Below are 27,225 nucleotides of genomic sequence, written 5' to 3'. Positions count from 1 at the left end.
CATCTTGATCGCGCATTCGATACGTGTTCAGGGCAACTGTTATCAACTGTCATCATGCCTACCCTTGTCTTGATAGTAATTGCCAATTATGTGTTTCTTCGGTGTCACTTTGGGGAATGGAAGCCGGCAATCTTCCACTCATATACATGGCACAGGCGATCGGAGTTTGAGCAACTTGATCCGGCCGACGGGCAAAACAAGATGAGATTTGGGATGGAGTTTTGTGGAAAGTCACAGTGCTTCTGGAGCTGGTTGTCACTCTAACGAAAACATGTGATGTAAATATTTGATGGTACGTGATAGAACTGTTGTTTGAACGTATGCTGACATGTGGGATCGGACTCAACATTTCACGGGTGTATAATATGTCACTTCCAAACGATATGATAATGACCAAAAAAAATCTGGAGCTGAAAGTACATTGAGGTTGTGATAGACGGCGTCCTATACATTCTCAAAGAAACTTACGGCTGGGTACTTTGGACTGGCAAAAGGGAATGGTCTAGTGGTGCAGAGAGATAGTCCAATGTATCCCATTGACAAAAAATACAACAGCGCGACCACCCGATGGAGTTCATCTCATCATCAACGCGTTACCGACTACACTTGGCAGGGTCTCCAAGCTACAGTGATCAACCGGAATGCTTCAATTTAAAGTCGCCCGCAATTATTCCGTCTGGTTCACTTTGAGACTTCTCATGCTCAACCATTAGATACGAGCGCATGAATCCTCTCCAGGGCCGACAGACACTGTCTTGAATTCCGTCCGTCTAGACCATTTCCGAAACCTAACGGCCAGGCGATGTCTGGTCTAGACTCGATTCCGTGGCCACGACCTGGTCGTCTCCAACGTACATATCTTCACTCGTGTCTTAAGATCGGGGTGGTTGCAGCTGGCATATTCGTGTGAAATCGCCGACGAAGCGATTCGGATTCCTACTACCTCGCACATGGACATCAAGTTCCAAAGGGCGAGATTTCTGAATAAGAGTTTCATATCGACATTGACGTGTCCTTCATTGGACCACAGTGAGAAGCGGCTGGCAGATTTCATTTTTTCCTTCTGTTTGGAGGGGCACGACGTTACATGAGCGACGGGGTGAACTGCATCGTCAATGTGACCGATTAGACTTACTATGCTTTTTGACTGAGAATGTCTGGCTTAGAATGCTAAGTCATTTACAGTAATATATACCGACCAAGACAGTACTTCTTAAGCGTTAATATCCCCTAGCTGTTGAGAATTCTTCAAAGCCTTCATCTATTCTACTTGGTGGTATTAGCAGACAACTCACGCTTACCTATACATACGTCTATTTATATCTCGCAAAGATACTTGTATTTTGCTCTATTCAAAGAAATGAAGCCTTCTCTCTTGGCCCTGATCACCCTAGCGACTACTGTTAGCGCGAAGGCGTAGTGCCCAAACACGACAATGGCAAGAACTGGAAGTTTCTTGGCAAATGTGACGATCTTAGTGGCACCCCTGGCCAGGAAGGCGGACGCGTCTGCAACAGACTTTGTCAAGAGGACGGTTGGCGTTGCGGAGGTTGCGGAGGTTGGACTTGGAATTCTTGTTGGTGCTGCAACCATCAATGTGACTTATCGTAGGGGAAGATTAGTGCTGCATGGATGGCACAATCTGACTCAAATTTAGTAAACAGACGGATACACTCAATACGCTTCTTGAATGAGAATGTGTCGTTTGGAATGCCAAGTAATTTACAGTAACATATACAAATTCACGCAATTTTCCCTAAGCGCTAATATCTCCAGATTGTAGAGAATATAAAGCCTACATATATCCTGCTTGGTACTATTGGCAGACAACTTCCCCTTACCTATACACACATCTATTCCTTCCAATACTCTTGTATCGCATAGATATCTGTTCCTTGGTCCCTTCGAAGAAATGAGGCCTTCTATCCTTGCCCTGGCCACATTGGTGATCACTGTCAGCGCCAACTGCAGCAGCAGTTTGCTAGACTTCTACAAACCCTCGGAATGGGAGGACATTGGAAAATGTGATAAACTCAGTAGCAACACTGGCTCAAAGGGAGGAAAGGTCTGTAATGACCTTTGTCGGAACAAGGGCTGGACTTGCGGGGGCTGCGGAGGCTGGCTTTGGAATACTTGCTGGTGCTGCAACCATGACTGCATCTATTAAGGAGACACTGGTGCCGTGTGGATAGGAAAACTTGATTCAATTTATTGAACAATCGAGTATATTTGGTATAGTTTTTGACTGAAAATTTCTCATCCGGAATCTTATGTGGCTCGCAGTTATGTATACGAATCGACGTAATACTCCTGAAGAGTCCACGTCCCCGGCTCTTAGAGAATACTGCAAAGTCCGTGTATCCTGCTCGGAAGAATGGGCAGACAAATCACCTGTGTACACATTCATTCTAATCTACACTTCTATCTGTAAAGCACGCATAGATCATTATATCTTACCCTCTTTAAACAATGAAGTCGACTCGCTTGGCCCTGACCACTTTAGTGATCTCTGTTGGTGCCCTTTGCGACGGATATCGTCGATCCGGCTGAACGAACATACATAACTGCGAGTTCTGCGGTGCCAACAACACTCAGTGCAATACGGCTTGTCAAAATAAGAGCTTTAATTGCGGCAGGTGCGGGAGTTTTACTTTGTTAAAGTTATTAGTGCTGCAATGATAATTACTAGAAAATGCATCTGCTGTAGTAATTCAGGTGGAGGGATGAGTGGCGTGTGAATAGAAAAGCTTGACTTACATCAACCACACGGCTAAATAGACTCAATATGGTTTTGGGATGACTGAGAATGTCTCGTTCGGTGTGCTACGTGACTCACAGATCAACGTAATACCTCTAACTGACAACATCTCCTGGCCTTTCAGAAACTTATATAAAGCTGACCTCCAACCCACACGGTAGCATTACCAGACAACTCCTGTATACACACACTCATTCGATCCTACGCTTCTATCTATAACGCACGCATAGATATATTATTCTTCGTTCCCTTTAAAAACATGAAGACCTCTCTCTTGGCCTTAATCACCTTAGTTGTCACTGTCAGCGCCCGTTGCAACGGCTTTGCTAAAGATGACTGGAAGAACTTAAGAACATGCAAGGGCAACTCTAATAGTTGCCATGGGGATTGCCAGCGGGCGGGCTATGCTTGCGGAGGTTGCGGCGATTTATTTTACAGTCAATGTTGGTGCTGCAACGACGATTGCTAGGAAAAGGGGCCAGCTACAGCGGCTCACATGGAAGGATTAGTGCCGCGTGGTTAGGACAACTTAAGTCAGGTTCGTCGAATGGTTGGGTCTGGTACGATGTGGCTTGGGATGGCGAGTTGCTATCGCGAAATGCCTGCTCGGCTACATGGCAGAAGAAATTGGGAATGCTTGGAGGTTGAACAACATTGAACTGAGCTGGGCGCTTCTGGGCTAGTCTGTGAGCACCGGATAGTCGAACTCTACAAATGGACAATGGATTTGCGGCTTGGTGGAACTGAGCGTGTGCGAGGGGTATGAAGTTGGCAAAAGACTTGCAAATTAATACATGGTTATAATGGTTTCTTTGTATCTCGTACGGTTGGGTTGAACAATGAATTCAACCAACTAGTGTTATGGGATTATGTTAGGGGTTCACAGATGTGCAGTGATATCAATACAGAGCACGTCATATTGCATCAGCCCCTTACACTTGTTTATTCAGGCAACTGTGCCATCTGCCAACTTGTTAAGCAGGATCATCTCATGATTAAGGCTTCGTGCTGAATCCGTTCTGTTGAGGCCATATGTTTCCTTGAGACTTGCACGTCAAACTTGTGGTAATTGCACATCAACGAATCACTCTGGAAAAATACTTCCAGGTTCTCGCAGTCTCTATACTTGTACGAACTATTTTATCACGGCTACAACATTCCACTCCCACGTGTCCATTCGCGTACCTATTCTGTCAGTTGATATATTTCTTATGGAAGGAGTTAGGGTCACGTAGCTCGGCGTAGCAAAAGGAAATGCTCCGTGAATGCAGTGAGACGGTCTAAGTTATACGCGTTGATCGCTCCGTTTTCCTGAAAGAGCGTGGAAGGGAGGAAGCCATATCTGAGCCATAAATACCATAAGTCCGTCTCAATATCTCCTGGACAAAATCGGCGATGGGCGAAAACTTACATGTTTTCGAAACTTATCCGTTGTGATCGTGTGAGCTTATGATTAGACTGGAACCTCAAGTGGCTCTACGGATGATCCGCAGTTGAATCAAAGAAAATCAGCGCTCGGCTATTTGTTCTAGCCAAATGAAACTCTCCACTGATACAAGAAGATAGATCTAGTTGTGTATGTTGATAAGTTGGGCAGCAACTCGAAACACTGTATGTAATAGTTCTAAGCTGCGCTTGTAGGCTTTTGCTATCTGGCGGTGGCACCAGCCCGTGAACAGGGGTTTGGGCTTTTAGTGTCTGAGATATACCCGTAGACCTTCCAACTCCACCTACTTCTGGGTTTAATAGTAAGCAAAAGAAGAAATTAGGCCTCAAGCTCGAGTCCACCCTGTTCCTCAATGAGTTGGCTTCTCAAGTATTCCGCCACACATATGTGGGCTAAGGTTTGCAGCCGGCGTAGTACAGGAATGCCGTACTGGAACATAGACAAAGTATCGGTGAGCTACAGCTGCTGACTATTAAATTGGTAATATGTGATACACTGTTTGCTGCACCCTTTAGTATTGGCTCGCCTGAAGACTGTTCTGAAGTATCCGGTCCCGTCAGGTCGATTGGAAAAGCCTCAAGAACCTGGATATGGTCCATCTTCCAGGATAAAGCTTAGAATGGTGCTTGGAGGCGTCGTAAAAGTCAAACTTCTCTCCGATATGCATTAGACATGAACGAGATTAAATGCCGATGTCGTCACTGTTGCACCAAGCCGGGGGTATGTTGTTACACGAACCCAATGGCCGTCCAATCTTGTAAATGCTCCGATGACAGTTACATACCTTCCATCCTCTGTTGGGCAGATGTTGTGGTCAGTTCAGGCAGCCACATGGCTTATTCGTATCCATCTTTGGCCTCCACGATATCCAAGACCAAGGTACGACAGCGTGATGAGCCCAATTCGAATGCAACCGTGCGATGACGGCATTATACATAGCCATAAGACCTTACTTCACGTACATGCTGGCTTACTGTGTACCACTGTGATGTCGTAGAAGTTTCTTTACACTTGTCTCAAAGTTCTTCACAAGCTTGGCAGCCTAACATGGCTTTGTCATCTTTGAGGCCTCAAGGGCGATGCAGAACAATCTTTCCGCTACGGCATGATTTGCCTCAAGGATTGGAGAAAGAAAAGTCGACTGGGTTGGTTTGTATTGCAGACGCAAATCTGTTTCTTTCAGACCCTGTGATAAAGATCCCAGAGCTAGAACTTCAGCGGAAAAGTCAAAATGTTGTCTGCTGAAACATTACATGTAGTGCTAACTCCCCGCATGCAACTGAAGAACAACTCAACTTCTGTTGATTTGACATCAATTGACCACTACACAAAGGGCTGCACAAGCATTGTACTCTGTAAGCAACCCACCAATACCACTCTGAAAATGTCGCCGTCTTTCCACGATGTCCAGCCAATGAGACAGATCAGGCTATTCCAATCTCACTCTACTAGGTGGTCAACAGCAATACTTCCCATACGGAACTGCCTAGACATGCCTCAAGAGCGACTCACCAACACTGCATTTCCCCAATCCTGTCTTGGGTTCAGCTCCGCTGTGACCGGCCGAGAATCTTCATTACAAAGCGTATTCACTTTCACTGGAGGCAAGTCTGCTTTGAGTTTTAAGTTGGCGGCCAAAAAAAATGTGCAGTTGGCATTTAGGTCTCATGCAGGTGCTGGATTCCGTCGTACATTGTCCCAGGTAGGGCATCCCAGCCAGCCACAGTTTGAGGTGTTTTCAGAACTGACAGCTGTAAGCTAGTCAGATTCATCGTTTCTTTCATGTTTTAAAAAATCGAGAGTTTGGTCAATTGGTGTCAAACGGATAGGTGCGGCTAGGTTTGGACGCTCTTCAGAATATAAATAGGGACCGTAGCTCTGACGACAAGATCAACGAGAATCACAAAAAACAGATCAGCTACTCACTAAGAACTCATCTTTACAATATCTTTATACTATATCTTTGAAGAAACTTTCACCCAAAATGAGATTTACGTCGACCGCCGTTCTCCTAACTTCTCTGGCTGCGGGCATCCACGCTGGCGTCATTGCACCCAGGGAAGAGATCATTGAGCCCAGACAAGACCAACAGTTCTTTGGCACATTTGACACATTTACAGACACGGTCTGCAGCGAAGGTGGAAGCGGAATTACTGTTGACAGAGACAATGTGAATGGTCCCCTGGACGGGAATGTCAAGTCGATAAAAGCCTACCTGCCTACCTGTTACTGTAAGTCAGAACGCGCCGTGTGCCCTTACAAAAATGTATGAAGCGGACTAACTGGTTGATAGTGGCCATTTGGAACACACTAGGAGGATTTCCGGTGAGGTATATCGCCCCCGGCGACAACGGATGCTATTCTATCTCCGGCACTGACCTCACATGGCGTGCCTACTGCTATTTTGAGTCTCAGACGTGATGGCGTAAAGGGAGTCTGTGCAGTGGAAGCCAGCCTTGTATAGGTTTTCTCCCTGGATAGCAGGGTTTCCCTATATTATTAATGCGAATGCAAAGGCTGTTTTAACATTGACCGTTCAACCTACGATGTGATGACCTCGAAAGCGAGAAAGTCTATTTCATAAGCAAAGTAGCCCTGTAGCAGAACGTAATAAGAACCGTTTGATAGGCATTTGCCTTGAGATTCTCGCCGAAAGAGGCAATTAGTCATGCCCATCCATCCATTTATCCACATGACCTTTGTGACACCCTCCGTTTGGCCGCACCTCGATTCACTGACCAAGCACGTCCTGCTCTTAGCCAGAACCCATTAGAAATTGTTTAGCCCACAGAGAGTGAGGCTCTAACTTCCGACAGTGCTGGTCTTCACTTTGGTATGGTTGCCTGCATATAGGTTAGAATACAAGATTTTAAGGTAGTTGCAGTAATTTAGCTAAGGTCAACTGGTAGCTAAATAATAATAGTCACGTGCAATATATGAGACAGCAGCTAATATTAGGTTCTTGGCAATACAAGACAATATAGATTCATGTCATGTTGCTTACAGTCCGCATTGTGATATAAATTAAGGCCAAAGCGCTAATGCAAATAACGCTGCCAAAATAAGATCAATGTCCATGCCAGTTCCTGAGCATTAATTATGTAACTAAAACCAGCCAGCGGCTCTTATTCTCTGTAATGCAATTAATTTCTTGGTTTCCAAGCATGCTTTTGGTTGAATCAGCCCCGTGCCCCTTAGCTATAATAATCTTGCGAGATTGCCAATATACGAATTATTTATGTTATTTGCCACACTGTTTACTACATCATGCAACTATGCCTGCCACTTTACACTGTCTAGCAAGCCTTCATCATGCTTGAAACTCTGGCACCCCTCTCCAATTCAGCCAAGGGCGATATATAATAAATAGCAGACATGATAGCCAGACGCTGTCTACCGTAGAAGTCAGCCGATCAACCAGACGAGTATTTACCAGCATGTAGACTGCTTGAAGATTAATTTTATTTTGTTTTTTCTTTACAACTATTAAACACTCGTTAAAGCACTAACACCTTTCAACCTTACAAACAAAGATGCTCTTATCATCTCTGGCTCTATTCCTCCTACTGCCTGATGCGGGCGGAGCTATACCAACACATGGCGAGAATCCGTTGCCGCCGGAACATCGTGGTCTCTATGGCGTAAATGTTCCATGTCCTCAAAGCAAAAGCGTTGAGCCTTTCCCCAGACCACCACAGCTACTGCGTTACCAGGCCGGCACCGCGTCCAACATGAACGCCCAGCTAAAGAAGCGCCAGCCACCGCCGCCGCCGCCGCCGCCGCCAAAAGACGGGACGACGACCCAGCGCCAGCCTGAGGTCCCGGTCGAAGGCCCAAAGTTTAAGATACTCTGGCGTGGTGAGATTTTCAGAACGCCAGAAGATGTCGAAGCCGTCGGTGGTTTTGATTCTCACGCCAAAAGAATTTTCGACGGTAAACACCCTGACTACCCAGGGGGCATGACCAATGAGATGTTCCATAAAGGGAGTAGCCTCTATGAACACGGCACCTATAAGAATCCTTTTTCTCACTACATTCCGACGAGCACATCCGAGGAGGAAGCCAGGAAATTTGCGACGAAGCCGGATCCAAACAAGTCCGGGTACCTGTATAAGATTCGCTCCAGCCCAGACATGGTCGACGTGAGCGGGTCTCTTGGCGGCACCCGGCATTACAAAAATGCCCATGAACGTGAAGTAGCGGGCGTCTATGACATACCTTGGAGGCAAGTAGAGGGCTGGCAGAAGTCGACGTATAATCCCATAACCAAAGGCTATGAAGTAGGCGAGTTCGTGCAGAACCCCAAATTCGCGCCGGTAGATGGTGCAGGAACCTATTCAAGTCAACCTTCACTTGCTGGGTTCCCCGAGGGCCACCTTGCATGGGGCGAGAAGCCGTGGGCACAGTTCAAGGATGTTCCGGTCGAGGGCATGCTAAACGAATATGTCCTCAAGCACCGTTTGAACAACGACATGGAGGCATTCAATAAGCTGCGGTCCAGTCCATGGCGCAGTTTGCCTTGTAGCGGTCATCTTGTCAAAAAGAATTCATGCCTGTGGACCGACGTTGATGGGGACCCCAATGCGAAAATGGCGAGGCTGGCCAAGAAGATATCGGACAATGAGTTTCAGGCACTCATGACCAAGCAGAAACTCATACCTGCTGCTGACCGCTGGAAAAAACCGCTCTCTGAAATCCGGACAAATATCGTGGAGCCGCTGGTATCTAAACTAAAACCGCCTCGCTCTGTAATAAAAGGTCTTCCTGGAGCCAACATACTACCTGGGCCAATTGAGCTTACTAGTGTTGTCTTAACGACGGCATTCACCCCAGAAATGACTGACCTGGACCGGGCCAGAATTGGAACATCCCTCTTGCCCCTGGTGGGTTGTGCTGTGGGTGCAGCGGCCGATGGGCAAGATGGTAAGTTTACTTCATTAGAAGGAATCGACGCCGCCTTATGCTTTATTGGCGACGCATTATTGCTAGGTGGTGTTACTGCTCCGCTTAAGGCGGTGATGGACTTTATCCGAACGTTTGTCGCCGTTTTAACTATGGGAGAACCGAAGACCGCCAAGGCTAGCCGCGATGAAGGATGGGCCAGCCTTGTAGACAGTCGCATGATTAAACTCGTCTCAGATAAGGCATTTCGGATCCAGTTAGAGAGTTCTGTGGCTCTAGACGCAATGGTACTTGCATCCTACAGCGCGCATTGGATTGGGGAGTTGGTTGCGAATGCGACTATCGAGTGGAATACGACTATCGAAGGGAATACGACTACCGATTTAGATGCGACCAACTTGCCAGTTAATGTACGCGAACAAGTACATACAATTAGATCAGAAGCATCGGCCCAGATCCTGCGCCGCCAGCGCCAGTTCCTGCTCGAGGAGGTCTGTGTTAACTTCGCGGCTACTATGAAGTCTGTGGCCAGCGAGTATAACAAACAATTCATCGAGAAATGGGTGTCCTCACAATCTCCACCACCACAGACCGGATCGCTGTCCTTCAAGATCCAACTGGACATCTATTACGAGGACTTGAAAGAAACCAAGCAAAAGCTACAAAATGAACTGCCAGCGGCCCCTAGCAATTTCACTCTGGCGTATTACATTGGCGTTGCTGCAGGAATCCACGGAGATACACCACGAAGAATTGACGACTCCAGTGCCAATGGATTCGCGCTGGGTTCCGCCAGCAGGATCACGGCTGTCAGAAGAGAAGTGATTGACCCCGTCCAGTATTACATTGACCATGCTGGAAAGGGGGACCCAAAAGAAGTAGTAAGTCGCCACACGCTGGCCGTTGCACATCTTTTTCTGGGTAAGATTACTGAAGACGGCCTTCCCGACGATACTACGGGGCTATCCAACGTTCGGGAATTTCAAATGCTCATTGCTATGAATATTGGAAGGTTGTATGCGGATTTCGTAGGAAGGGGCCATTTCAAGCCTGGGCAGTATCTTGACTCCGACAGTACAACTAATGACACCATGATTCTTGAGAATATAAGGATTCTTGACAGGCAGAGTATGATCGAATAACTGTCGGATATATATGCCTCTGTTGATTGAACAAGCAGACTTGAAGTAATTGCTGGATCTCATAAAATGATAGATATCAGCAGTTGTCTGCTCATCTGCACTGAGGTCGGCTCCGATGGCCTGCCGGAATATGTTGACAAACTACCTTAATGTGACGGCGCTCAGCCTCATCTGAGAAGCTAGATTCCCCTCACCACTGTCCGCGGCAACGAAGTCCCCAATTCCAGTGTAAAGAAGCTAAGCGAGGGTAATAGTGTTCACGATGGCGCTGAATGGGTCTGGGGCTGTCATGTTATTCCCACCTACTATGGCTGGCTTCGACCTTTCCTTAAACAAACTGGGGAAGATGGCGTGAATATAGTTGTCATTCCTCAATTTCTCTTTTTACTCTCAGGTTGTCTGACAATGTTCTGCTCTCCGCCCTTGTCCGTGTCTATATGCTCTTGCGCAAGACTCCATACGCCGGAAAGGTAACCAATTACAGAAACGATATAAATACAGGTAAGAATGTCCAAAAGTGACATATCACAAGTTAGTGTATGTAGTTTTATTACAGCATGGGTAGAGTAGAACTCTAGCTCAAGCTTATAAACTAGCTCGTGACAAAGACGTTAGAACACTCTCCGAAATGCTAGAATAAAATGTTTAATGCACAATATGGTTTGTGCTCACTCTGTATGGTAACAACCTTCTCAATGCTACTTTTTTAACGCCGTAGTAACTAACACATGTGGTGCACATATTGTACCGTAGCTGACTATTTAGGCTCTAGAATATCTTGCTTAGGTAGTTATTGTAGAGTTAGGAATACATTACCCATATTAAGATTTATCTTATCTACTGCAAGATAACTTACTCTTACTACTTTTAACATAAAGTCTCTTTATTTTACTCTACTTACTACCTAGACACTTTATAGCTTACTTATCAGTTGTGAGCGATCACACAGCGAGTGGTGAACTAAGTTGAGAAATGTGGCGCGGGTTTACTAGCGTCGGTTTCAACGATTTTGCAACTACATTTCGTAAACTGCTGAAACCCTTTGTCATTCATCAGCCTTGCCCAGAAACTCTCAGACCGGAGGTCCAGGCAGCAGCCAATTGTCACGCCGGAAGCAGCCTCCTCAGTTTCTTGGTTTGTAGCTGTCAAACACGAGAATATATCATGAGAAACTACACTGCCGCATCATGACAACAAGCTTTCATTTATTCCCGCGCCTCCCTGCGGAGATTCGTCGTCAGGTCTGGCTCCTGGCCGCTGCTCCACGTATAGTCCACATCCGCACAACGTCGACGTTGAGATCTAAGTTAATAAGTGATCTCACTACGTGTCCCCAGTCTGCCTATGCTTGGTCGACTCCACCCCCCGCAGTCATGCAAGTATGTCGAGAGTCTCGTCAGAATGCTCCCTATCAGAAAGCCTTCCTCACCATCATACCTAACGAGTCTGATATCCGATATGCTTGGGTCAATTTCCACGAGGACATGATTTGCCTAGCAGACTGGAAGGTGGAACTGCTGGCATGCCACGAGAGAGACATCCAACGACTGAGATTTACAGTTCCGGAAGGCAATATTGGTGAATTATTCTATGAATACTTTTTCCACAATAGCCATGAGTTGCTAAAGGAGTTTACGGCTCTAAGAGAGCTGCACATTGCTATAAAGCAGCCTTGCCTAATATGGGGATCAACTGTTGATGGCCCTGGATACGGAGCGTGCTTTGCTGAAAATGTTAGGTTTCTGGACCTTACGACGGGGCTTCTATTAACTGGTCACGAAATGGAGTTGGCATATCGCTGGGCTGTGCAGCACGGAGGAATGGCGCCTGACATGGATGGCTATGATGATGAGTTACATTTTACGCTGGATAATGAGAGCGTATGGGAGGTTGGGGAGATCGATTAGAGGGCACAGTCATGACTGCGTCCGGCAAGGCGTAGTTGCATGACTCTTGTTTTTCACACCTATCCTCCATTAGACTTATAACCACTATTAAAGTTACCCAAACACAAACGACAGTGGCATTGCTTTCTAAAGACCGACAGCAACATACAAAATCCTACGCTGTGGGAGAGTATCGAGCCATAAGCTCATTGAAGAACTATATACGTCAAAGGCTGCTAGCTAGGGAATTTTAACACAGGATACAGAAAGCATGGGTATGTGTTATAAGATGTAATGCTCATTTACAAGGAACGGCACGCCTGCATGCCCAACAAACGCCATGCAACATCAACCACCCTCTGAAACACTAAGGATCATCCATCCAAAGATACCACAGGCAAATGCCAGCACAACAGCTGTCAGGATTCCAGCGCCAGCCCTGTCTCCAGTGGTTATCGGCCGAGGTTTGTGATCGAATCTCCCATCGCCACCGGAGCCAGCATTCGGGTTTCCCTTTGAGGTGCCGCCGGTATCAGCCGTGAAGGGAGGCTTTGCGCCACCGATGAGCTGAGATGATACTGCCCCGAGGACGCTCATCTGCTGCCCGACGCCGGTTTTCCCGTCGTAGGAGCCGCTGGCCCATTTGAAGCCGCACTGACGCCCGAGAGCACCGCCGGTGCATTGTTTGATCGATGCGGCCGCCGACTTCTTGAGGACAGGGAGTATTGTCTGGGAAAGGGATGGGACCATCTGCGTGATGACTGAGTACCAGCGGTGGACGAATCCTTTGAATGTGAGCATGTCGGTGGTGCAGGTGCCTCCTTGTCCTGCGTTCTCGCATGCAACCTCGACGGCGATGCCATCGGGGAAGAAAGTCTTGAGGCCGTAGGTGACTAGTTTCTCGGTTCTGATTTTCCAAATGGCATCTCCAGTCTGAAAGAAGCGTCAGCGGGCGAATTTCTTGCTGATAGAGCAAGGAGTTTCACTTACAGCATTGTACATAAATGCGGCGCCTTGGGCAAACACGCCGTTATTATAGGAAAACTCTGCCCTGTTGATTTCTTTGCAGTGAGTATCGGTGATGGCACCATCGTAGATTGCGTAAGTCGCATTATCGATGAACCCTATACCCTCCATCCAGTCCCACGTCTTGATAGCCCAGTCTGAGTAGGTTGTGTTGCCCGTGTACCGGTATAACCTGGCTCCAAGGTTAAAGAAGCAGCCATTAGCAATGCTGTTCTTGTAATTGTATCCTTTGTTCACTCGGGGAATCTGCCAATGTAGCCCGCCACCGCATAGTGTATCGTGTCGGTCAGGATTCGCTTGTGTATTAAAGACGGCTTGAGCGAGGGCTAGCCACTGAGGCTTGTCTGACGGAGGATCGGGAAACTTGGACTCGGCGGCGAGCATCGCAGAGAAACCCCAGAAGCCCTGATCGTCGTTTCCGAGCGAAGCTGTCACGTTTAAAGGCTGATAGTCGTTATCCCGCCCCACCTGGAACTGGAGAGCTTCCATGATCTCTCTGTTATGTGTTGAATCGCCCGTCCAAGCCCAGTAATCTATAAGTGTCCCCCACATAGCACCGGCCTCCCACCAGTAGTAATCTCCATCTGGTGGAGGGCCGGGAAGAATACCTGGTGTTTTCCCTGTTAGGTTTCCTTTATAGTACTGCAGCATGTCCCACGCGATGATACTAGCCGATTTCTTGATAGCATCTGCGGAGATCGGTCAGCTCACGTTCGGGAAGCATATAGGCGGGGTTCGGGTTCGTGCCTTCGGAATCGACGGAGAATTGCGAGGCGCTTTGGGCGGCAGCTAAGTTGGCGACCGATAATATAACTGCGAGGGATTTCATGTTCGATGAGGGAGGCGGGCAAAATGCAGCAGGCTTCTGCGGCAGGTTGAGCGAAGACAAAGTGGCTAGCAGCCGCTGCCGCGAGATCGACGATCGTAATTACGCAGTGAAGAATGAATATGCGTTACCATTAGATTTGCTAGGCAGAAAGTAGGTTTTCGGGGAAGATCTGTTGGCTGCGAGGTCTTACGCACGGTTGGCTACAGTCACAGGTCACTTGGACGCGTCACTTTTGTCCATCTGATGGATCGTTAAGCGCCCATTGCTAATTTTGTGTTACCTCGCTACGTAGATGTATCGTCTGTGCACTTGGCCTTGTACAAATTGGGCTTTCAGCATGGGGAGCGCAACTATCTGAGCATGCGTTCTGAGAACGGCAGTCAAAGTTGCGAATAGTTGCCAAGTATCCAAACGCGCTCTCTCAACTTGTTATTAATGGATGGCCGGGACAAAAAGTATCCATCACAGCATTGTTCTGCCATCCCGTAGCATAACTCTCAAGTTAAAGTTGTGTGAGTAACCATACCGTACACCGGACCCGCGTCACTGCATATAGTTGTTGGTTCGGACGGATATGCCCAGAAGTTCCTAGCCCAATAGCACTTTTCGTGCTCCAAACAGTATTGCCGGATATTTGCATTGGTGGATTTTCGCCTTTCGCCTTTCGCCCCATCCTGGCTGCTAGGTTCGGGAAATTCCAATATTGTAACGCGGAAACTATTGCAGTTTTTGTACCTCTGAACCAACACATATTTACATGCTTGTACGTGCCAAGCCAATATGGAGAACTTATTCCTAAGCTCGGTGCAGGTTGTGTTACATTTTATTCTTGTTTGTTTCCCTATTTGGCAAGAGCCGGCACTGCCTGCATTGCAACATAAGCTGACGAGCCTATACTCTTCCCGGAGCCGTCAATGTTCCGTTCAAACAGCATTGAAAGCGGGCTCCTCAATAAATAATGGAAACGCCGGCGTTATGGTCGGAGTTGGGAGACTTATATACTGGTGTCGGAAGTGCCATTTCTCTATTTCTGTTTCAGAAACACGGGGAATAATGTTAGCGAAATGTGGAATAAACAACCGCCACATTTGTCACCCAGATTGCATCTGATGTTAAGCTGACATAAAATATCATAGCACGGCAGCACTCTGAAGATGCGGAGTATACCGTCATAGGTGTGTTATGCCCGAAAATGTCCGTAGCCTCCGTTTGGTGGCTTAGGCGCAGTAGTGTCTGGTCTTGGCGTACATATAAGCCTGAACGATATATGCTCATATGGTGAGAACCGGGATCATTCAACCAACGAGTGACTAGTTCAAAATCTTGAAGTAGTTGGCTGAAAGCATACCTACGGCATAGATTCTTTGGCCAAGGTTCTTAGAAATGATTCAAAAGCGAAAAGTTCAAGTGGATAGAAGTATTCAACGGCAAAAAACACCTATTGATCGCAGAGATATGATTTCGTTGGCGTTATTAAGCTAAGTACAGTCAAGCTATAAATATATGGATTAATAGCACATCCCAAATGTGGTTCGCAAACTGGCTCACCGAGCTACCATATCGTCGCCTTCCACAACACTGTGTAACTTCGGGACGCTAGGTACCCATTCCAAGCCTTCATAATCGTGACCAAATCAACCGTGCCGTGGACCGTCTGACCAACTGCATTATGGCCACTCTGTTGCATCGTCTTGCATCGTAGTGTATCCAAAGCTGCATCATGGAGCTCTTTCTCGGTTGCTGCCTCTTCAGTCTAATACCGGCGAGTATATTCCAAATTCTTGAGAAGAGAACTGAGCACGGTGAGAAATGTCTTCTTCACAAAAGTAGAAAGGCGTAGTCCGTCTTACATTACCGTATGTTCCATGGTGTATAAATACGAAGACGTCTTCCTCTCCCTAAACAAATCTGAACTCATCATCTTGAACACATATCCTTCATGACCAAGAATCCTTTCTATTCCACAAAATCTTTAAACTTTACCAACATGACTTTGACAACACGCTTGACGTCTCTTGTTCTGGGCCTTGCTTCCCTGAAGCTGGCTGCGGGCGCTGCCATCGCGCAGCCGGAAGTCGTACCTGGCCCAGGCCTACCCAGCCTTGAGCAACTCGGCCTCACATCTGCTGAGCTCTACAGCTTGGGCAAGCCAAACATCAGTATGCGAGGAAATTCTTGATGCTGGGGAAGGAACTGAGTGCTGACGAGTAATAGCTGCTGTGCTGGGCAACGAGTTCTCTGCCAACTTTGACCCAAGATGCGGCCCGGCCGAAGCTGCGTATGTAAATGTCAACGACATCATCGCATGCTTCCATTATCTTGATCGTCTTGGCCATCAGGATTGCGTTGCTCCACCCAACCTGGGAATAGTCAGATTTTGCACTGCTGGAAACGGGGTCGTCTCCGGCCAAGCTCTTGACTCTAGAGGTTCTTCTTCTTGGTGGTAAGGGAGAAATTTTGTTCGTTGTCTTCGTTTGTTCCCTGCTGACTGAAATGTAGCTCGGATGTGGCAAAGGCCTCCCTCTATACTATCGATCACTGTACTCGTCCTGATCAATCTGTTGCTGGTTAGTATTCTATTTCCTTTGGATTTGATGACATTTTATTAACATCGAGTGCAGGATTCCAAGCTGCCAATGGTAACGGTAATCTGATTGTTGGCTCAACCAACAAGAGGTGGATTGGAGGCTAGATACCTCGTGGAATGCCGATGAGGAAATGGGTGCGTGATGTTGTCAATTCATGGAACGGGCCATTCGTACCTTGGTGGAATGGGGTTACGGAGTACAATCCTCGGCTATTATCATTGGAAACATAGATCTGCTACCAAAGAACTTACATAGAAGCAAATCCTTGTACCAATCCCCAAGAGAGCAAAATTATCGCGGCCCTGGCGTGCATTCCACATTACAAAATTCTATTTCCGATGTGTGCAGAACAAATGCAAGGTAGTATAGCTGAGTATATATACCGAACCATAATCGGGAATACTGTGCTTCTGCCTGGTTTGATGGCCCACTGGGTCTAATCATTGAAGCTCTTAGTTACGGTAGTGGTTGTAAGGTGATACTTGGGCAAGCTAAGCTTGAAGAACTTAGCTTGGAATATCAAGCCCACCAATGTTGAAGATCTATGTAGCTATGATCCATAATAACTTAATGAGCATCAGACATGAACCTCACCACTAAACGGCATCGTGGCCAATACGCGGAAGGTTTGTGATCACATACGGGCCGAACTTGACCACGGTGGATATATGTACTCAAAATAGCCTTTAATCTTGTAAAAGAAGACCCACAGTGGCTGCTGACGACCGGATGTATTGCCAAAAAGCTGTCCAGCAAGCTCATCAAGTAGATGACCAATGGTAAGCTTAACGAACGAACCAATAGGGCAGTTGGCATGTCTGCTGCTTGACGATAACACGATTAGGCCGTATGATATTTTAACTCAAGTTTGACAAGAGAACGATTCGGCAAATGGTATCAGCTTCCCATGGCTACTAGCACGTGGCTCCAGTCGCGTGCTTCGTAAGATACTTCACTTCCCCCAATATCCAAACAACCACAAAAGCATAAATACCACCAATTCCCACAGAAGTTGCATCGTATCAGAAAACTGAAAATTAACCAGTGACCAAAGCCAACTTCTCAATTTTCCGAAATGGCCTCCATATCAGATACAAACTCCGCACAAACTCCAGTCGGCCTACCACCACCAAGACGAGTAATCACAACACACAATGCAGAAGGCAAGGCAATTATTAGTCAAGAAGTTGATAAAAACCCCCCTCGCTTCGACATTCCCGGAATGCATTTTTATCTATGCTACACCTTGAACCAATCACCAGGTATTCTAGACAACAACCAAGACCTGGCTGCCTACCGTGATCAGCTACCACATAACGTCGGACTCAGCATTCCTGGCGGAACTCTTCTCCGAGTAGTCGACTTCCTACCCGGAGAGTCTGAAGGACCAATGCACAGGACGAAAACAGTCGACTTTGGTGTCATTATCGAGGGGGAACTGGAGCTGATTCTTGACAGTGGTGAGAGTACATTGCTGAGGCGAGGCGACATTATCATCCAACGAGGGACCATCCATGCATGGAAAAACAATAGCGGCACTGAAGTTGCCAGAGGGTTCTTTGTGTTGGTAGACGCAGTGTTGCCAACAGTGAATGGTTCGAAGTTGGGAGAGGATATACCTGTGGAGGAATTGAAGACCGAGTAGCTAGGTTAGACAAGTTTGAAGCATTCAAACACGCATTTTAGCATGCTAATTTGATCTATGAATAACAATTTGCTTCGCCTCCCCATTTTCGCAACGTTGGCTTGTTCTGTTTCCGTGTTCCGGTCTTTTGGTGATGCGAAGAATCGGCAGTCAGTTTCGCCAGAGTCTGTTTGGCATCCCATGGACCTTCCCTCTGTCTCGTCTCTCTCAATATTTTCATAGCTCTCTGCTTGTTTTGGGGCCGCAAGCTGTACACGTACACCCAATACATGGGACCTATGATTGCTGTTTCCAAGCTTATGTCGGGCGGTGGCCATCCTAGTGAATTGTGTACCGCATGCATTTCCTCGCCATACTCTATCATTTTATCAACAAATTCAGTCTGAAAATAACGTGAATCGGTAACGATGGCGTGATCTTCAGGAGCCACCGGTATGAGTTGAATCACCGCCAATATGCAAGTTATATGCAGCATGTCCATGCACATACTATAGTATTCCCAGCTCTCTTTGCTGGGTGAATTTTCACTGGACATGACAGAGAGCAAACTCAAGCGAATTGCCTCGGACTTCTCTCGAAACCAGGATAACTCCTGCTGAATATGTGTTTGTATCCAGAACTCGCGCTGGTGTTTGAAATGCCGCCACTGCCAGTCCCGAGACATGACTTCACTGGCCATCTGTAGTCTTGCTTCATGAACACTTGCAATGCTAGTAAAGTCCTCGGAGTGATTATTGTTGTTGACTGGCAATTTCCCACATAGCCTACTTCCTAGGGCCATGGGTACCTCTGAGGAGAAGCAGTGCATGCACAGCTCACAGTTTCGAAACTCCAGAATTGTTTCCCACATCTCCGAGTCAGATAAGACTGTGTTGCCCTGCTTTTTTCGTCTCACGACGGACATCCGGTTAGAAAGCGTCTGTATATCGACAGTTGATTCAATAATACGAATACCGTTATTGAGATGTTGTATTGCTGCCGAGTAGTTTGACCGGAGGCTCTCAAGATAGATGTATGCAAGACAGCATATGAGTACAATAGTGCTATCGTCAGCAAAACGCTCCCGGTTGATGTCCCTATGCAGTATGCAGATTGATCGATTATACTGTTCCAGTATAAACGCTTCTATTCTCTCTTTCGTGCTCCGTGGTATCGAAGCTATTTCCGCCACTTTATGCAAGTGATAGGCAGCACCGACAGCAACAACAGCATGGCGTACCGCGTCATACTCATGGCTGAGCTGTGGTGCTAGCCGCGTCCAGAAGGATGTCCTGCTGCATATGTGCAGTGCCACTCCGGCTTCTGTTGCGCGTCTGCACGTATAGAAGAAGTTCCTCTCGGTCTCGGTTCCGAGGAAGCCGAGCGGCAGTGAGAATGGAGGTGCTATCGTCTTAGAAGATTTTGCTAAGCGTGCCTGTTGAGGTCCGTCCACGACTAGGATGGTTAGTGAGTAACCATCACAAACTCGTCCAGTAGAGAGACACTTGGTGCAGCTTGGTTTCCCCTCATCGCATTTAATTCGACGAATTCTTTTCATGTATTAGTATGTCCGCAATCCTACGCTGCCTTGACCAATGCTTACCGACTACGAACTGAATTAATAAGAGCAGCGTGTTGCACAACGGTCGGTCAAAGCGGCACTTACCACGTAATACATCCGGTTTTCACCTTTGTCCCGCCAGCTCTTCTGGGTTTGCGTCTGCTGCGTAAGTCTTCTGGCTGCCGCATTTCATGGGATAGAATACCATGTGGTTGTCTGGTTGGTCGTCGAAGGTGTGCTTCAACAAGGATTGAGACAGGGCGTAAGCTGCGTGACCGGCGTGGACAATGCGTGAAGAGTGAAGCGAGTTGGTTTGCCAGTGAAGTTGGTGCAAAGCTTTGATGCAGATGTGTGATGTCTTGTTGACAGTTTTTCACCAGTTTAGGTGTCTTGTTCAAGAAATCGCAGCTTGCAACTTCAAGATACCGGAGTAAGCAATGTCAGACGCCACACACATTTAGCCGGGAGGAGACCCTCGATCATCCCCGGTAAATTTTCCTATTGGCCCGCTCGTTATTGTAACCGCTCTTGAATAAAGACTGGGCATTATTTAGTTTCGGTCTTAGTGTATTGGGCCATGCTCTGCCTGGCGTGGAGTTTTGTTCCCCGGCAGTTTGCAATGAACTACGAGAGCCTTGTTCCCCTTGCACGTTACTCCCGCCGTCGGAAATAGAAGGTCAGAATTTGGAAGGCACGGAGGACCGATGGAACCAAAAAGCCTGGCAATCTGTCGTTCTTGAGATAAGCTTTCAAGGTAATCCTGGCACGATGTAACGCTACTGTAGCTTGCACATCCCAGGCCGCCAGACCTAACTCTTCGATGCACCTGAATCCCTCAACCTGCTTAGAATGGAAGGTCTCAGGGTAGCAGCCCGGTTTGTTTGGTGACATTGCGCAAAACAGAGTAGGAATTGAGACAGGTGGTGCCGAAACGCCACCAGACACTTTCGGTAGCTGCCAATATAGGTTATTCTTTGAGTTTACCGTTTGAAGCTCCTGAACTGTAAGCATCTCCCATTCGGACGTAACGCATGTGCTCTTGTCAATCTAGGCAGATGCCTATTTCATATCTGGAAACCTGCGTCTGCTGTATATCTGTTTCGGCCATATAGATTGATAACATCGTACCCTTGCGTATCACATATCGCTTCACCACGCTCGCATGGCTACAATGGTGAAGAAAAACCTGCTTATCCGTAGTCTCGCTTATTGCCAACTGAGTTAGATTGTTGATATCTAAATCCTCGTGATAGTTGTAGTCTACAGAAGAGCAAATTCCTTGGTTTGGCTGACTAGTTTCGACTTGGAAGGGCATAGCAAGTTGACAAATAGTCATAGAGAACCAAGCAACGCGCGTATTGTCCAATGCCAAGATCATACATGCTCAAAGAGTTTCCTTGTCGGTGTTAGCACCTGGTACTCGGCCACAACCTAGTCCAAGCTTTTGTGGAGGATAGAGTAACTTTGAATATAACCTTGACGCGTCGACCTTCCATTTGTGGGAGTCACGATATATACCCCTCGAAATAAGGACGCGCTTATGCATCCTTCCTTAGTCGAGAGCAACGCAATCCGCCATTGAGTGTACGGGGTACCAATTGGTAGGAACTACACCAGCTCATCTGTAGTCGCTCCATCCTCAACGTATCTTGTTACTCCGTTTGAGGGGACTGGAACTATAAAATGCGAACTTCTCACACTTCGGCCTCATCCTTCAGCACTCGTGAATCTCATCAGTCTCTCTCGTCTACTTTAATCTCAGAGTAAATCCTCCCCATCACCATCAAACATGCTCATCAAGTCGTATCTATTGGCCAGTGCGCTTGCGGGCAGCGGCCTATGCAGCCCGCACCTGGTCAAGAAAGGGTTCTGCGGAACTCCCCAGCAGACAGAGGCGGAAAGACAAGAAGCTCGTCTCCAAATGGCTGAAATAGAGGCTGGGGATTGGAGTATGGCTGAGAATAACATAACCGTACCTACCTACTTCCATGTTGTTGCGAGCGATGATACCGTGAAGGGGGGGTATCTTACAGTAAGGCTGTAACCAAAAAGTGACTATACTTAACTGACTTGGGGCGATAGAGAGAAACTATGATGGCTCAGTTGAAACAGCTCAACACGGATTTCGCTGGGACTGGATTTGACTTCAACCTCATAGACATTGATTGGACCATCAACCCCGACTGGGCCGGGGATGGGGACACGGACACCATGAGAGCGAAGCTCCGAAAGGGTGGTTACAGCACCCTGAACTTGTACTTTCAGTCGTCTTTTGAAGGAGGATATTGCTACTTCCCCGGGAAGTTTGAACCTGGGAGCCCTGAGTTCAACCGAGATGGATGCTATGTTAGTGCCATTACTGTCCCAGGAGGGTCAAGTAAAGTTTTCAGTCAAGGCAAGGTCGCCTCACATGAAGTCGGCCATTGGCTTTACCTTTACCATACATTCCAGGGCGGTTGTGAAGGCAAAGGGGATGAGGTTGACGACACTCCTGCTGAGGCTCAGAAAGCCGGTGCTCAGGGCTGCCCGGTTGGGGCTGATACTTGTCCCAAGGTGCCTGGTCTGGATCCTATCCATAACCATATGACATACACCGCCGAGTGAGTACTGCCCTCTCTAGACTCATGCACATGGCTAATACATGCGTGAATAGTACCTGTCGTAAAGAGTTTACTCCCGGCCAGGTTAAGCGCATGCGCCTGGGTTGGGCCACGTTCCGTGATGGCAAATAATGAGGAATAGGCTGCGTTAAAGGCTGAGGAAGACGGTCATTTTGGTTAAAGGAAAAATTGAAACCGCAAGAGGCCTGTACCGTCGGTATACATGGAGGTGGACGACAACGGGTAGTGTCCACCGCGATAGAGGAGCTGTAGGCATCAGTCTATATCGTTACCATAATAACTCATATCTGGCTCACGATAAGCTGCCACATATCACTGGTAGGCGTTCAGATCCAGTGTTGTGAAGTAATGTGAAAATGGCCAAGGTTGGTCTGCCACTGGCCAACTACTATGTTCGGTATTCGTGTGATACATCAAGATGCAACCATCAGATCTCACTTTTATTACTTCAGCTTGCAGTTGTCGGGTCAAGCGACATCGTAGCTCAGTCAGGCAACTCAGATCAGGTCGTCAAATTCGACCTATTGAACGCCGTCAAATCTGCGCCCTTTAGGCGTACTATCCGCTGATGCGTTGATGAGTGCATTTCTGATGGCAAGCTTATCCGATATATCCAAATTTGACATGGCTGGAATGGCTGTTGCCCAGGATCCTACACCAGGACACACTTCGTCTCTTTTCTCCCTTTGGTCCGCATCAACCTTCAGCCACTGAGATGAACGAAACTGGAGCGGCGAAAGCATTGCGGTATATGCTCGACGGTTTCGCGACTCTTGTGAAGTCAGTCGGGACTCTGGTCATGGAGGAAAATGTCCGCTAGGTCATTACGCCTGGCAAAAGCGAACTCACCAAGTCGGGCGATGTGCTGATGACATGCTTCAATTTTAGGTGTGATAAGTCAAGTCATTTGCTATGTTCATATGATGATCACATTCCGTCCAAGAGAATGATAGCCGAGTCCTTCCAAACAGTAAGTTCCTGTGAGCAAGCCGCCACCGCCATTCTAGCAAGAGACATGCCTCTCGTTGTCGCAGGGAATCTCGGGAACATCTTCAGCCGTAACATCATCAACAACGTATTGGTATCTCTCGAGATTCCCGTTAATTCGAGCGTCTACGAGAGTCGTTTAAGGACGAGAAGGAGAAGCCTTTGACCCGACGAACGGGTTGAAAGATTGTGTGGGATGTGCGCTGCTCCAAGGCTGTGATTACGGAAAAGAATGGCACCACCTAGCAGAAGGTCCGCGAGCTGCCTGCTAGTTTGTAGGACATGATCAGCTTCAAGAGTTTGGAGAACTAGGTCAAGTCTAATATCTAGTCTTGAAGGCTGGGACAGGAAATGTGTTGCCAGCTGCTATGTATCGGTCGATAGTGTGTTTATATATGATCCATTTTGGACATTTTAACCGTCAGCCGGAGTCCCAATTTTGCAATTGCGTTCTTCATTTCTGTTACCGGGACAATGCGCGACCTTGGGAGCCTTGATGGGAACAGAACAGCTGTCCAAAGACAATCGCTAAACAAATCTACTTGGGCACCAGGAATCAGGCCTACTTGGAAGTCGTTGGAGGGATTGCGTATTCCTATTCGGTGTTGCACAGTTGCAAGAACGCAGTCCTCGATGACGACATGGGGTTCGGCGATTTCGGGGTCCATTTGAACGAGCAGCGAGGTAACGGCGCCAACGTTGAGAAATGAGTTGGCATTCACGAGCTCACCCGTTGCCTCAGATGGACCGGGTAATGCAACTCAGCTTGCGAAATTAGGAGACGCGATCATCGTAAGTAAGCTTCAGAAGCAAACCAAATTGGGCCACACTTTAGCGTGCCATCATATGTTTCTCCAACATAGTCATACTTCAAGGGGTTGCAGAGAGTCGCGCCGATACTCGTCTTGGGCAATGTGAAGTATCCGAATTGGATACACGCGAGCTCTGTTGAGCAAACGCATATCATGACGATTCTGATTTCTTCATGTAGTGCACTCCACGAGTCATTCATCTCTAATGAGCAGGGTCAAACGCGTCATGTCGATAGCCACCAAAGTTGAGTAGTCATTTGTGACATATCTTTAACAGGGAGGGGAAGTCATTTACCATTCGCAGCCGTGATTAGGACGCAGTGCGTCTTGTTCAACGCATGGATACCACCACATTTGGTCGCTTGCCTAGCACATCCAGATCTTGCGGCGGCAATCGTCGATAAGGGTGAAAGCTTGTGTAAGCGAGAGTCGTGCCGCGAACTTGGACTCATTCAAATGCGGGACTTTTGGTCTGTACGAAGTTAAGCTTCTGCGCTTGCTAGCCGGTGTTTCATCACGGCTGCTGCAGGTACGCGAGGGCGCTCAGTATCCTTGTGTCTATATATACTTCGGAGTTTCTCAAGACCTTTGCTCTGATCCAGCGGCTCGCTTAAGGTAGTAGCATTCCGTTTCTGGGAATCTTGTAAAGAGTGCTATATTGTTGGTACGAAGACTGACATGGTATTACTCGTCCCCCAGAGTCTAGCAGCAATATGAGAGGGAGAAAATCTGATCACTGCTAGGTAGCTATACTGCCGGGTTTATGGTCTTAATTACTTACTTGTCATGGGAAACACCTGAATCAAATTTCGTCAACACACAACATAATCCGTCCAAGGGTTTGAACGCCTTCAACGTGATGGCCCAATCTGCCGGGTGTCCGCGATATGAGCAGAACACCCGGACCAACTCCACAAGGTGAAGAGGCTTAGGGTTGTCAAAGCTTCCAGCTTTCGCCCTTCCTAGTTAGACAAGTAGTCTATAACACTGTTGCCTTCCTATTTGGACACCGCTCTGTCGCCAGGCCGCCACTGCGACCGCCATAGCCTACAAACCGTTCCTGGGCGACATCCGTGTGGTTGAAGCCCCGCAACTAGAAAGAGCAGAGACACAGGAATAGTACGGAATACTAGTTGATACATTGTATTACGCTGTTCCTCTTCTACTTGTATCTTCTTGATAACATAATACAGGAAGCTTTTGTGTTGAGAATAGCCTGTACCTTGTCGTACCGCAGGGAGCAAGAGACTGATTGTAATAGAGATTTTGGAAAACAGGGGCATAGTAAGTTTTCACTCGTCTGGGGTTCAGAATTTTGAATGTTAGTCGTCTATGTACCCAGACTTCAACATGTACACAGTTTAGCCTCCATGAGATACTGTGTCACTTTGTGTGATATGTCAATTATGCTATGCCCTCCATAGTTAATTCGATAGTACCAAGAAGCCGTTTACGCGTAGCATTGGCCGCAGGGCTCTTTCTAACTAATCAGAGTACATGTTTACCGAGCCCCCAGAATACCAAGTCCCACTGGTTACGTATCAGTCAATTGTGACGACGGGACAAATCGCCTGGTAGGAAATAAGCACCGGATACATTTGTCACATTGCCTCGCGCCACGCTTGTTCCAACTATATATCAGCAACGCGGCCTATCTGGCTATGCCTATTTGTGTGAGCAGCCCGAGTAAATTTTTGTTTTCTGTCATGTCGCACCACGGTTCAACTGAGATAAGCGGCCACTTGGCTGCAGCAGAGGCAGCGTTTAAGCAATTCGCATTGGAGTCATGGGTTCTCACATCAGTCGCTATCTTAATCTGCGCATTAAGGACATATGCAAGAGTTAGGGTAGTTGGCATGAAGAACCTCTGCGTCGATGACTACATGGTCTGGGTTGGAGTAGTGAGTTTGTGCCAAGTCTGGTACTACCGTTAATATCTGCATTTGTTAACCTGGAACGCGTATAGGTTTGTTACACTACGTTGACGGCCATGGCGTACTGCGAGGGTACAAAGGCAAAGGGTCTTGCAAATACCGCCATGACGGATGCTGAGCGAGCCGCTTTGTCTCCAATGGATGCTGAGTATCGGCAAAGGTAAGCCTACTGCACTGGTGAGGAGTTGGTTTTGACAGTAGCGCATTATATGGAGGCAGCTCTGATATGTGATTTCTAGAGTACTTGGTTCAAAACTCATTATATGTGGCGGGGTGATATTTGCCTCGTTGCTCTGGGCATTCAAAATCTCGATGCTGACCTTTTACATTCGTTTGACTGTATGTGGTGGGCTACGCATTATCTAGAAAACTTGCGATCTGTTGAATAACCGTTGAAACAGACTGGCCTAAACGGGAACTATGATGTTCGCATAAAGATTGGCTTTGTGTTCCTCGCGCTGTCATATTTTGTGCTACTGTTAACAGCCTTCTTGTCCTGCCGGCCATTTCATAAGTACTGGCAGATAAACCCAAATCCTGGCAGTAAGTTCGCAACTCAATCATGATACCTTCCTACATAGAACTAATCAATACTATTTTAGCGGGTTGCCAACCGATCTTATCAGTCCCACTCGTCTGGTCTGTGTTTATTCTCAATGTTACTACGGATTTATATATTATGTCTATACCTATCCCGTTGTTATGGAAGTCAAGCTTAAAAATGGCAAAGAAAATATTTCTAACATTATTACTTGGCGCGGGTGTTTTTATCCTTGCTTGTGCTCTTCTTAGAGTTATACTAGTTGAACTCGTAAGTACCGCGGACGTTCTTAAGTGGTGAGAGTGAAATCTTTTACAGTTATCTTTAGCATCCTGAAACAAGCACGCAGATTGCATGCTTCTGGGCAACTCGGGAGTCTTTTATCGCTTCCGTGGTTGCAAATTTACCCTTGATACTGCCACTTCTAAAGCACTGGCTTGAATCGGTTGTTGGCTCTATTTCGCTGCTTCAAACACCCAAATCAAGCTGTCAGTTACGAACGAGCTTTCGTACTATAGGGGGAGGAAATGGATCACCTGGTCTTACCGCAAAGCTAGGCCGTCGAGC

The 27,225-nt window shown here is 47.2% G+C and overlaps 8 protein-coding genes across 8 annotated transcripts; 7 read left to right on the top strand and 1 right to left on the bottom strand.

The window, feature by feature from the left end:
• Nucleotides 1-6,189: 6,189 nt before the first annotated feature.
• Nucleotides 6,190-6,626, top strand: VFPPC_05761 (hypothetical protein; the record flags this gene model as incomplete). Its single annotated transcript, XM_018284902.1, has 2 exons — nucleotides 6,190-6,436; nucleotides 6,499-6,626. 2 exons carry the CDS (start codon nucleotides 6,190-6,192, stop codon nucleotides 6,624-6,626), a joined length of 375 nt encoding a protein of 124 aa, XP_018141809.1.
• A 1,112-nt stretch (nucleotides 6,627-7,738) lies between these two features.
• On the top strand, nucleotides 7,739-10,249 carry VFPPC_05760 (heat-labile enterotoxin alpha chain domain-containing protein; the record flags this gene model as incomplete). Its single annotated transcript, XM_018284901.1, has 1 exon — nucleotides 7,739-10,249. One exon carries the CDS (start codon nucleotides 7,739-7,741, stop codon nucleotides 10,247-10,249), a length of 2,511 nt encoding a protein of 836 aa, XP_018141808.1.
• Nucleotides 10,250-11,622: 1,373 nt separating this feature from the next.
• On the top strand, nucleotides 11,623-12,156 carry VFPPC_05759 (hypothetical protein; the record flags this gene model as incomplete). The annotated part of the gene is made up of 1 exon (XM_018284900.2): nucleotides 11,623-12,156. The coding sequence occupies one exon, from the start codon at nucleotides 11,623-11,625 to the stop codon at nucleotides 12,154-12,156; it is 534 nt and encodes a 177-aa protein (XP_018141807.2).
• A 327-nt stretch (nucleotides 12,157-12,483) lies between these two features.
• On the bottom strand, nucleotides 12,484-13,990 carry VFPPC_05758 (glycosylhydrolase family 76-2 protein; the record flags this gene model as incomplete). Its single annotated transcript, XM_018284899.1, has 3 exons — nucleotides 12,484-13,068; nucleotides 13,126-13,769; nucleotides 13,873-13,990. The coding sequence occupies 3 exons, from the start codon at nucleotides 13,988-13,990 to the stop codon at nucleotides 12,484-12,486; spliced, it is 1,347 nt and encodes a 448-aa protein (XP_018141806.1).
• A 1,987-nt stretch (nucleotides 13,991-15,977) lies between these two features.
• Nucleotides 15,978-16,682, top strand: VFPPC_05757 (hypothetical protein; the record flags this gene model as incomplete). Its single annotated transcript, XM_018284898.1, has 4 exons — nucleotides 15,978-16,149; nucleotides 16,205-16,433; nucleotides 16,490-16,557; nucleotides 16,612-16,682. The coding sequence occupies 4 exons, from the start codon at nucleotides 15,978-15,980 to the stop codon at nucleotides 16,680-16,682; spliced, it is 540 nt and encodes a 179-aa protein (XP_018141805.1).
• A 971-nt stretch (nucleotides 16,683-17,653) lies between these two features.
• VFPPC_05756 (cupin domain-containing protein) lies at nucleotides 17,654-18,223 on the top strand (the record flags this gene model as incomplete). The annotated part of the gene is made up of 1 exon (XM_018284897.1): nucleotides 17,654-18,223. The coding sequence occupies one exon, from the start codon at nucleotides 17,654-17,656 to the stop codon at nucleotides 18,221-18,223; it is 570 nt and encodes a 189-aa protein (XP_018141804.1).
• Nucleotides 18,224-21,552: 3,329 nt separating this feature from the next.
• VFPPC_05754 (metalloprotease) lies at nucleotides 21,553-22,495 on the top strand (the record flags this gene model as incomplete). The annotated part of the gene is made up of 3 exons (XM_018284895.1): nucleotides 21,553-21,795; nucleotides 21,846-22,363; nucleotides 22,417-22,495. 3 exons carry the CDS (start codon nucleotides 21,553-21,555, stop codon nucleotides 22,493-22,495), a joined length of 840 nt encoding a protein of 279 aa, XP_018141802.1.
• Nucleotides 22,496-25,889: 3,394 nt separating this feature from the next.
• Nucleotides 25,890-26,281, top strand: VFPPC_16220 (hypothetical protein; the record flags this gene model as incomplete). The annotated part of the gene is made up of 2 exons (XM_018293973.1): nucleotides 25,890-26,084; nucleotides 26,150-26,281. The coding sequence occupies 2 exons, from the start codon at nucleotides 25,890-25,892 to the stop codon at nucleotides 26,279-26,281; spliced, it is 327 nt and encodes a 108-aa protein (XP_018141801.1).
• Between the last annotated feature and the right edge of the window lie 944 nt (nucleotides 26,282-27,225).

The sequence above is a fragment of the Pochonia chlamydosporia genome, chromosome 5 (assembly GCF_001653235.2).
Source record: "Pochonia chlamydosporia 170 chromosome 5, whole genome shotgun sequence".
NCBI lineage: Eukaryota > Fungi > Ascomycota > Sordariomycetes > Hypocreales > Clavicipitaceae > Pochonia > Pochonia chlamydosporia.
The sequence above is the reverse complement of the archived record's forward strand: the minus strand, read 5'-3'. Positions and strand labels throughout refer to the sequence as shown.